The 12,080-nt window shown below is 32.8% G+C and overlaps 1 protein-coding gene across 7 annotated transcripts; it reads right to left on the bottom strand.

Moving 5' to 3' along the window:
• Positions 1-2,028: 2,028 nt before the first annotated feature.
• Positions 2,029-9,636, bottom strand: LOC131149007 (probable ribosome biogenesis protein RLP24). 7 transcript variants are annotated; one of them, XM_058099038.1, is made up of 6 exons: positions 9,337-9,636; positions 9,134-9,200; positions 3,689-3,799; positions 2,775-2,888; positions 2,529-2,665; positions 2,029-2,443 (listed from the first exon to the last, which is right to left on the bottom strand). In XM_058099038.1, the coding sequence occupies exons 3-6, from the start codon at positions 3,767-3,769 to the stop codon at positions 2,269-2,271; spliced, it is 507 nt and encodes a 168-aa protein (XP_057955021.1). In that variant the 5' UTR covers positions 3,770-3,799; positions 9,134-9,200; positions 9,337-9,636; the 3' UTR covers positions 2,029-2,268. The 7 variants fall into 7 exon arrangements, with proteins under 7 accessions (XP_057955021.1, XP_057955018.1, XP_057955019.1 ...); XM_058099035.1 differs by having other exon boundaries at positions 9,134-9,220; positions 9,337-9,590; XM_058099036.1 differs by having other exon boundaries at positions 9,173-9,220; positions 9,337-9,570.
• Between the last annotated feature and the right edge of the window lie 2,444 nt (positions 9,637-12,080).

The following is a 12,080-nucleotide window of genomic DNA, read 5'->3' as shown; positions in this document are numbered from 1 at the left end:
TGAAGGGGCCTTTCCAATAAACTTCTCTATAATTGCATTGTTCCATTTAAAGAACCAATAGAAAACATATTGTTTGGAAGATCAACAAGAATTTGTCCATTTATAGTATTTAGCCTATAATATTGTAAGTCGTTAACGAAGAAATAATCAGAATAGAAGAATTAAAAAATGAAGACAAAAATCCTCAAATTGATCGAAAATCAAGAAATCTTGGGAATCCTTCAATTGAGGTGCACAATATTCAAAGGAGATAACTTGCGTCGAGAAAACAACTAGCTTTTCCTGTTTTCTCTAAACGATCTGGTTTTAAAATAGGAATATTTCTATTTCTATACTATAACATAGCATTGATAGCTTTTTGTGTTGTTACTTGCTTTATGGTAATAATATATATTTTTATTAGCTATCAAATGCTTTTGTGGCATCCACTTTTCCTAAGAATAGGCATTAAGCAAACCAAACTTTAGAAATTGCATTATTTCATTCAACATAAAATAAAATAGAAAGACATGGTGTGTCTTATGGTAAAATTTTGAAATAGCCAATCATTATCTATTCCATATTATGAAACAATATTTTTTTTTTTTTTTTTTTTTTTTTTTTGTCATCTGGCTTATAATGCCATATAATTATCAAATTCTTATATTATAATCACTATACTACCAAAAAGACATTTTATGAACCAAATACACCTTTAATAGCTATCTAACTCAACACAAATAATTATCTTAGGCATTTTTTACCATAATTTTTTAAGAAATTCCAAACAAATGTTAATGATTAACTTTAACCTTACATTTGGAAGCACAAATTTTGAACCTTAAATTTGAATTTATGTGAATTTACACAAAATATAGTATAACATATATTGAGTTTTTTCCAAATCCACACAAATCTAAATCTAAAACTTGAAATTCATACTTTCAAAAATTATCTAAGGCTCTTTTAAATCAAAAAATTTTAAAAATAAGAGTAAAAATTACTTTCCATTATATTTTCTCTCCATATCATATATTATTAAAATTAAAATTTTTAATTTTAATATAATTAAATTTAAAAAAATATTAAAATTTTATAAAATCAAATTTTCATCAATGATTTACCACATTTTTCCTCACTTTCTTTGAGAACCACAAACGAAAAAACAACCTTTGCTTTCCTTTTTTTTATTTGGAACTCCAAATGGGTGTAAATGTTGAAAAGGAGCCCAAGTTCAAGTTGGCAAGATTCTCAAAGGCATAATTCCAAAATAAAGTGTCGACCAAAGTTCACACTAAAGTCAGAAAACAACTTTTTCAAAATTATCTATAGAACTTCCAACTAATCTAACTTCAATGTTTTGATCGACTTGCCTCCACAACACCATCAGCTAGTTGAAGCCAAATGTCACTAATAATAATAATAATAATAATAATAAATGATGGCAAAAAATAATATGCAAAATAGTCTTTCATACGACACACTTTTATAAACAAAAATATCAAAATATAACAACAATAATAAGCATAAGGCTCAAGTCCCACTAGGTGAGATCGACTACATTAATCCTTTTCCGCCAATTCACTCGAAACGTTTTCCTCTTTTATTTTAAGAGTTACCAAATCCTTTCTCATTATCTCATTCCAAGTTATTTTGATCTACCCCAACCCCTTTTCAAGCTAAAAATAATTACCCACTCTTTCTCACAAATGCTCCACTAGGCCTATGTCTATTCAAATGTCCAAACCATCCAAGTCATCCCTTTCTTATCTTGTCATCAAACAATGCTATGCCTAAATTATTACATATATACTTGTTTCTTTGTCTTTTAATGTAATGTCACTCAACCACCTTAACATTCATATTTTAGAAATTACTACATGTTTTTTAATTGTCAAACACTCTGAATCATAAAACATAATGGCCTTATAATTGTCTTATAAAACTTTCCTTTTAATTTTTAAGGTATTCAACCTGTTTTAATTCCATGTACTATCTTCTTCAATTTCTCCTTCTACTTGCATAATTGATCCAAGATATCTAAATCTATTAGTGCAATTAATCTCTTTATTATCAAGTTTAATCTTCTCTCCACTGCTACATTACTGATAGCGCCAATTCTCAATGTGTCCACACAACACAAGCCGAAACATTGGTGTCACAAGACATACAAAAAGGAAAAACAGATGGAAGCTATTGTCCATGGAGATTACACTACAGCAAATAGTAAAAACATTTGTTTTGAAAAAATAGAAAATGGTGAGTCAACGGCTCTGCTGTGGAGAAAACTCACTCTTCCATTATACGAATACCCTCCGATTGCAGCTGGGAAACCTTGACTTTGATCTTCGGTAAAGTGAGAGATTGATCTTGTTGGAGTACAGGAGGAGCTTTTACCATGTGGATACTCTGCTCCAACTCCTTCACTGCCTCCCTGCGCTCCTTGGCCATCTTTCCTTTCATCCTGCACAAATAATTAAAATCAACATTACCATGCAAAAATTCATTACAATGCTCTATAACCCAAAGAGCAGTGGAGGAATAAGAACCTCAATTTGATGTGCCTGGCCTCCCTATCAGCTCTGACTTTAACTATCTTCTTCATGGCCTTCAGGGTGTTCTCTGCAACATTTCTGTCATATCTCTCTGGCCTATTCCTCTTCCTTTCAAATTCGAAAGTTGAATCCTTGGAAAGAGAAAAATTAAAACATTATCAGAAGTATACTGTGGCCTAATACAGTACTAATATATTTAAAATGACAAAAAGAAAATTTGCTTATAGCAACTTCACATACCTGTGTCATGTCCTTTCCGTGCAACCGCCTGTAGGCCTTGGTCCATTTTACTTTGCGTGGGTTTCTCTTCATCTTAAAGTTCTTGTGGCATTTGGATCTACAAAAACGGAAAATCTGCAACCACAATGTTGTCAGGGATCTTCCAATTGAAAATAGTTAATAACTATTGTACCTAATAGGTAAACCATACTTCAAATTGCTGCATAACAGACACCATCCTAGCCATGGACTGAAATCTAACTGGGCAATGATCACAAATTTTATTTTATTTTATTTAAAAAAAATTAAAATAAATGAAATTAAAAAAAAAAAACAAGTGGTTGCTCCTTGATATCTGGATTCAGGAGTACAAGTTAGCTTGTCAAAGAAAGACACAACTAGCCACACCAGCCAGACCGTTGATCAGTTTGGATTAAGCTTTTCCAGCTATATGGTTTTGCTTAGGAAAAGCAAAAACCAGTTTGAAAACAACAATCACTGAGTTGAGGCATCAAGGAAAAAGAATCCACCCCTAACCAACCAACATATAGGAATATACATTTTATTGCTATTGATGTACTCTTTTTTGGGACCACTTGTGCAGCCACAAAAAACTGACCTCTAATCCAAGCCAAAATTGATACAAACCAAAGGCGAAATCAGAAGAACAAAAACTTTTAAGGTGATTTGGGTTCTCGATAGGATAAAGAAGCTTAGTTTGGTTGAATCAGGTCAAAAGACTCAAAATGCACCAGCATTGAGACTTTGCTTGCAACAGTAAAACGCCTCCACAAACCAGAGTGTGTGAGAATATATATTGCAACAGTTCTCTGCTTAGTAAAAACTCCTTCAAAAACCAGGTAGTGTGTATCAAACCATGGCACGGCAGAGTATAATCTAAAGTAAAAAATAGCAAGCAAGGCATGAGCAGTAACCTTAGCATCGTTACGAACAAACTGAATACCGTGTCCAGGGTATATAGTTGATGAGCAGAACCAACATTTTTCCAATCTCATTGTACCGCAAGGTTAGAATAGAAATAGGCCCTAGTTTTTTGCAAGAAACAGTATGTCAAAATAACAACAACAACAACAACAACAATAATAATAATAATAATAATAATAAGCAAACATAACATTTAGCACTCATTACATCTATGAAATAATTCATTTAATACTGGCAAATATCACTCTTCATTTGACATATATTCACTCTTCATTTGACATATATTCCACCAAGTAAAAAAAAAAAAAGAACTACACCAAATTTCTAACACAAGGAACATTCAAAAGATTTTGTAGAAAAAAAAAAAGTAAGGTAAAGAGTAATATACTAAGCACAGGAGGAAAAAGTACAATCAAACACAAGATCAGCACTTAGAACAGCCCGCCATAACCAGAAAAATAGGCCAGCATAAGAGACAACATTCAACAACATAACAACAATTTTTGCATGCATGTTCATCTAAAAAAATGTCAGCAATGACCATCACTATAACATTCAGACAACTATCTTTGATGTTCTACAGCTCTGGCAAGAGATTAATAAAACAAATCAAATAGAAAACCTTAAGAAAGAGTTGCATCACACACTTGAACATGGGGGTCAGTAAAAACAACACAACAAAATAAGTGCTAACTTTTCATATCAAATCTTAATATTGTACGCCAATGAATTAACTTAGACAATCACGGAAGAAACCTTGTGAATTGGTGGCAGTTGAGTGGGAAAGACAAGTGGGCAGGAACTGGAAATGAGTTGACCGCAACCTTGTATCTAGGGGAAAGAGAATCTGGAGTTGCTCATTCTTAAAGCCCTCGAAGGCTAGCAGGTAAGTCGAAATACCTCAGAAATTGGATTTTATTTTGTTTTATAGTAAACAAAAAAGTGGTTTTGTGTGAGTAACAGAAATTTAATCAATTCCGCATGGGCAATTTTATTGCCACATCAACAACTTTCATGGCACCATCACACTGGTTTCCTGTGATCAATAGCTGGCATTGTAGGACTACGACTATGATGTAATCTTTGATTTGTGTGACACCCTTCACGGTGCTTGATTTACTGTAACATGGGCTGGCATCCCCTTGATGCCTCTTCAATAAAATTTCCTTTACTAATCTTAAAAAAAAAAACTAATAGTACTAGCAGTGCCTCGTGCTATGCACGAATTTTATATAATGGACAAGGTTTCTAGAATAATAAATCAATGATTTTTAGATACTGTCAATATTTGACAACATATCCTCTCTTGTTTTTTTTTTTTTTTTGGGTTATTGAATTCAACCTATAAAAATCCAGAAAAAATTCTTTGTACAAACTATAATATTAAGTATCATATCAAAATCAACAGTTTCTAAGCAGCCAATCAAGTCCTACCTAGTATCATAAGTACATACCAAAACAAAAGTACACCTACTTTTTATCACACAAACAAAAATTTCCTAACTGAAATCAACATATATAAACAAAAGAATATTCACAACTATTTAGATGCTATCAAAAATCCGGCAGCATCTCCTCTGTTTTTCAAACATTCTACATTTTTAACCTATAAAACGAAGGGGCGCACCCAGGCCACAAAGCTCCTTGCTTTGCAAGGATAAGGGAAGGTTCGTCACAGTGTACGCAGCCTTACCCCTGCTTTCATGCAGAGAAACTGTTTATTTGGCTTGAACTCATGACCAACCGGCCACAAAGGAGTAACCTTACTGTTGATCTAAGGCCCACCCTCATTTTTAACCTATAAAAATCCAAATAAAATCTCTATGAATGAACAACAATATTCCATCCACATCTATATCAACCAGTGTTCTAAAAGGCTCAACCAAGGCTCGCCTCAAGACGAGGCATGCCTAAAATGCCTTGAGGCTTAATCTAAAATACCAAATTTCAAAAAGGCTAATGCATTACATGCTGAGGCTTATGCATTTTTACAAAAGGCACACCTTTTTGCCCCTTTTTAGTTGAGGCTTACGCATTTTGGGTGTGATTCTTAAAAATTTTAACTACATGTTTATATAAAAGGAATGTCATAACATGAGTTGATTTCTAGAACTCTTGAACCTCAACCTTTCCAAAATAACTAAGAGTTGTATCTCAGATCGTGAAATGGACTTTGAAATGGTATAGCTATCTCTTGTCATGATTTATGTCATGTATTCAAGTTAGCAATTTTTGAATGGTGAACAAATAGTTTGCAAAGTATATTTAGTTTTTTTCTTTTTTACATTATATTTGTGATTTTATTAATTTTTTTATTTATTTTAAATATATATATAATTTATTTAACATATTTTTATCTTTAAAACAAATTCTAAAAATGCTTACGTCCCAATACTTTAAGGCTTAAGCCTTGCCTATTAAGGGTTAAAATGCCTCGTCTTACACCTTCGCCTTTTTTAAACATTGATATCAACAATCACTGAGCAATCAACCAAGTCCAAGTTTAGCAATAGGGCTTACATTATATTATCATTGATTCAACCTTAAAGCAATGTTTTTATATGAAAATTGACAGTGGAACCATACTACCCATGACTCAAATGCCTCAATATTCAAGGTCTTGATTTCTGATAACCAAATCATATTTGTTATACAAATTAGGTTATAATTTGATTTTCGAAGACATTGACCTGTCTAGAATATATTAGGCCTTCAGTCTATTCATTCACAACTGTTAACGAAGGTTGTTTGACACCCTTTTTCTCCTACCAATTTAGTAGTAGTAATTGAAGCCATTGAGCTTATTCCAGCAAAAGAATTATCTTAGTTTATTAAGGCAGCATGCAGCCTGCACATATTCTTTGTCAATGGGCATGTGCAGGTGTGTATAATTTTTGTGTCGTCATTTAGTAAAATGCTTCCTTTGGCTTGGTCACACACTTGTCCATGGCTATGCAACAAGCAGAAAATGAATCTTAACTTTGAGCACATGCCACAAAAGGTTGGGCTTTGGTTGTTTATTTCAGTAAGCGTTCCATTTCTCCATTGATGAAATGGAACATATTCATATTATTTTAATAAGGGTTCAGGTCACATATATGGAACACATTCTCTATGGATTTGTAAATGATGAAAATTAAGATTTATATGCATTTTTAGCTCAAACAGGGGTAAAATGTGGTTGAATATGTTCTCCCAGGGTATATAAGAAAAATCAAAATTTGAAGGGCCAAAAGTCTTGGTAAAAAATATTTAAAAAATCAGTGCATCCACTAAGAAGCACTGAGGTTGATAGCAATTTGTCAGAAGGAACAGAAATGCTAAAAATAGCTTTACCCCTCAGCGTCCTATCTGAAACAAAATATTGGTTTAACAAATTGTAAAAGTAAATTGAGAGCTTGGGTCAAACCATTGTTATCTAGCAGCCTGACAAGGTCTTTGGTTGGGGCATTTTCAATATTCATGGAGCTGTAGTGTCCATGCCATCTCATTCCTGGGATTTTTTAGGCTAGACTCAGATATGGCATATAACAGTCCCTAGGAATAAAAGATTCCAACTAAGCATGAAAATCCATTCCCATGCTCTCTCATGGGAAAGTTTCATATGAATCCCATTCCCATGGGAAATTGGAATCCTATTTTGGGACTAAATTATCCCCTCAGTTTTGGCTTGTTGGCCGTGAGAAAAAATTTTATTACACGTTATTATATTTATAATAATAAATTATTATAATTGAAGGAACAAGAGTATTATTTTTATAATGTTATAATAATATAAAATGACGGTTGAAATTTTTAGACTATTGCACCCTCTTATTTTGGTCAATTGGGTTATTGTTTTGTTGAATATTTTTATTTATAATGGTTGAAATTTTTAGGACATGGATTTAATTTATTACATACTCTCAGTAGGTTTCTCTTGCAGAGAAATGATTGTAATTCATATATTGTTTGTACATGCGTCAAGTGTATAAATGGCAATCAATTAAAATGCAATTCCCATGCTCAACCAAATACTAACATGACCATCTTATGTACATTCCTAAGAACCTTACAACATGAACCAAACAAACATATTCCAAGGCAGGCATCACATTCCCAAAAATGAGATTCCTAAGAATGTCATCATAATGTTGTGATTCCACGAACCAAAGCCACCTTAGTTGCCAAAATAGTTTTCGTTACTATGTAGTATGTTGTTGGGCTATTTTTGGAACTGTGCCTATAATTTATGCATGGAGTAATATAAATATGTGCATAACAGACACACTCAATGGATAAAATAATTGAGTCAACTGTCTTATGTGGTTTAGTTGTCAAAGGAATTTGATTCTCATTTGCACATGCATTTATGTATAAACACAGACATAAAGACTCCTAGGGCACAACAATTTATTGAACTATCTTATGTGTATCATTGGTGTCTTGCGCACAACTATTCATACAAGCCTAAAAGTTTAAAGAAACAGCAGAATACAGTAGCATAGAAAAATAAAAAAGTTGCCTACGGAATGCTTCGCTGACTCTATTTTTGGAAAACAGATCAATAAAATCATCCAAGAATTTCCATATTTTCTTAGCTATCCATCATTCTAAATTAAAATTAAACCATAAATATAAACAAAGAAAAACAATTATAAGTACATCACAAACTTCAGAAAAGCGTAGATGAAAAACATCAATTAATGCTTCTAAATCTTTAACTTCTTCCAAATTATGCTCACTTTATCTTTGTTCTCTTGCGGCGATAATATGCAGTTGTAGCATATAATTCACCACTCTTTTTCAATTTTTATTGCTTTTCTAGGTGTCCTTTTTAAGCCCATAACTTTGTCTGGACTGACTCCAGAGTTATAATTCCTTACCTTGAGTGACCGGCCCCACCTTCATTTGTCTTGAATGGCAGTTTTAACCCAACAAGAGCAATTCCAGATTAATTCGGGGTAGACCCGGAGTTGAGGCTCAGTCCAGAGCCAGTGCATACCCAAGGTTTGTTTGACGTAATTTCCTATTTGAGCCCAAGGCTGAATCCAAGTTCATCCATCTGTCAACTAGTGTCTACCCACATTCTTGTCCTCTACGCTTTTTTAGTCACATTTCCATTTGGACTTCCAATACATCATATAACAAAATCAAATTGGGGAAAAAAAAAACTTCATTCTAAGATTTAATCAAACATTTGATGTGTCAGTTTTAGTTCATTAAAATGTCTCGAGCAGCCACATCATCATAATACTAAAAAAAAATTTACTAATCATGCTTCGCAGGACGCAAAATACAATGGAATATATCACCATATAGAATAATTCAATGGAGTTGCAAAGCAATTCAATAGACATTTGTAACCCAACTAAGCAGTGAACACCTCTTGCTTCAATATGCCTTCCAATCATACTTAAGCAAAATATGGAATCAAGGAAAGTAGGTTGGAATACCCCAAAGGTATGTCACTATGGATTCCGCAATGCACCTACCCGACAGTCAAATCACGTCTTTATGCTTCTACAACATTTGGAGAAGTTCTGTGAGGAAATATTGAGAAGTACTAAAATTCCGACAGTGAATATCTTGCAACTCTGTTTGTGCGTGCATGAGAGAGAGAGAGAGAGACGCGGCTAAGAAAAAGAGGAGAGCTTGCCTGCACGTAAGGGAGGAATTGGACCCAAATGGAACAACGTCCGATTGTTGAGGCCAACGAGAAGCAATCGCCTATTGCAGCGGCATCTCCCAAAACGTTGTCGCCTGAGAATGGGAAAGCGTCGTCGATTTTGAGGCAGAACAGAGAGAGAGCTGGCGCCGGAGCAAAGGAAGGAAAGCGACGCATCCAACTTGAAATAATTTTTAGGGTTTTCGTTCGTGAAAGCGCCCTGTAGTCTGTAGATAGGGGTGTGGCAAAATAGGTTGACGGGTCGGATTCAGTGGGTCGTAAACGAATTCGGGTTCAGGTTGATTGGGTGAAGAAGGTATAAACCTAAATTGTCCGTTTAGGGCGTATGTATCACTAAAAAACAAAAATCTAAAATAAAAATAAAAATAAGAAATGAAAACAAAAATTAGAAACAAAAACTAAAAATTAGAAATCATTAACCTGTTTATTTAATATTTATAAAACTAACAAATATTTAAATTTTAATTAAGAAATATTTATTTTCATCTTTAAATTAAAATATGATAAAAATATAATTAACGTAATAAAATTGTAAATAATCTACATTAAAAAATTACTATAATAAAAATAAAATTTATTATAATTATTTTACTTAATTGTTCTACTTTTAAATTTTACTTTTTATTAAAAAATTTATTCAACATAACAATTGAAAAATAGTAAAAGTATTTTTTAATTGGCTTCATTATTATTTTAAAAAAATTTATGTATATTTTTCTTTTAATTATATTTAAATTTATATGATCATTTAATTTTGATTTTAATTTAAAAGTATATAAAATTAATAATTTAATCTAAAAAAGTTATTTCTTAATATTAAAATTTCTATCAACAAGTAGCCAAAACAACTAAAAATCAATATGATTTTCAGTTTTTTGGAAAATAATAAATAAAAAAAACAAGTAACAGAAATAGAAAACTGACAACAAAAACAAACGTATTTTTATAATATTTTTTTTTTACTGTGGAGAAATAGAAACAAAAATAGAAAATGGCAACGATACCAAACAGACCCTTAATAAACGGGTAGTCGTTAAAAATACATCATATTTTTATTGTAAATCTTTTTCATTAAATTTAACCAAAATTGAGTTAGAATGTATTAAAAAAAATAAATAAACAACAACAACACTCTTTTAAATTGATGAACATGAATTGTTTTCCCTAGAGTTAATTTTTTATGGAAAAATGAATTAAAGTGTTGATGTTCTCTCTAGTTTCCAAGCATTTGCACAAAAAAATTAAATATTCTCATTTTATGATTTCCAAATATTTGGTCTACAGATTAGACAATAATAAACTAATTTTTGTTCTACTAATATAGAGGGCAAAAGGCATTCACTTCCTTAGGATTTGGTAAAAAGACAGAAACTTCTTATAAGATTTTAAAAATTCCTTCGACCTCCCTTGAGATTTTAAAAGTGTTATAGACCCCACTTGAGATTTGTTAAAATTAGGAGAAAAAGTTAATTTTTCTTTATTGATTCTCCTATTACAAGGATTACAAGGGTATATATATACATGAGATAATTGAAAAAAAAAATGGGAAGTGTATATTTGTCTAAGATGGTAAGTATATATTTCTCTAATACTCTCCCTCAAGTTGGAGCATGAAGATCATGCCCAACTTGCGTGATAAGTTTTGGAAATGTTCACGACCCAAAGCTTTGGTGAAGATATCGGCAAGCTGACTGTGAGTAGGAATATGCTTAGTGAAGAAGAGGTCAACCTATAACTTTTCACAAACAATATGACAATCAATTTCTATATGTTTTGTACGTTCGTGGAAAACTGAATTCTGGGCAATGTGAAGAGTTGTTTGGTTGTCACAATATAAGAGCATAAGCTGGGAATGTGGTACTTCAAGATCATATAAAAGTGTTTTGAGTCATGTAAGTCCACAAGTAGTGGAAGCAAGTGCCCAGTACTCAACTTCGGCGGAGGAGCGAAACACTGTAGTTTGTTTCTTAGTGCGTCAGGAAATCGGACTAGTGCCCAACTGAATGAAAAAACCAGTGGTGAAGCGACGAGTGAGGGGACAACTAGCCCAATCTGAATCAGAATAGGCTGAGACTTGAAGAGTGTTGGCAATAGGAAAAAATAAGCCCTGTCCTAGAGAAGTCTTAATGTATTGAAGAACACGTACAGTAGGATCATAATGTGGCTGTCTAGGTTGGTGCATAAATTGATTGAGAATGTTAACCGGAAATACAATGTTGGGACAAGTGATGGTAAGATATGTCAAACGTCCAACAAGTCACCAAAATGATCTTAGATCGGAGAGAAGATCAACATCAGTATTATTGAGCTTGAGATTTTGTTCCATAGGAAAGTGGGTAGGACAAGCACCAAGATGACCGCTATAAGTGAGGATGTCAAGAGCATATTTGCGTTGATTAAGAAATATGCCAATGGGAGAGCAAGTAACTTCGAGGCCAAGGAAATATTTCAATTTGCCAAGATCCTTTAGTTTGATTTTCTGAGCAAGCATAACTTTCAAAGTGCTAATATCGGAGAGATCATTACCTGACATGAGAATGTCATCAACATAAACAAGCATGAGTATTAAAAGACTGACCTCGAGAATGGGTGAAAAGAGAATGATCGGCCTGAGATTGGGTGAAACCCGCAGCAAGTAAAGTAGAAGATAATTTAGAGAACCAATTGCGAGAGACTTGCTTAAGACCATAAAGGGATTTCTGAAGATGACAAAC

This window comes from Malania oleifera, chromosome 2 (assembly GCF_029873635.1).
Source record: "Malania oleifera isolate guangnan ecotype guangnan chromosome 2, ASM2987363v1, whole genome shotgun sequence".
NCBI lineage: Eukaryota > Viridiplantae > Streptophyta > Magnoliopsida > Santalales > Ximeniaceae > Malania > Malania oleifera.
The sequence above is the reverse complement of the archived record's forward strand: the minus strand, read 5'-3'. Positions and strand labels throughout refer to the sequence as shown.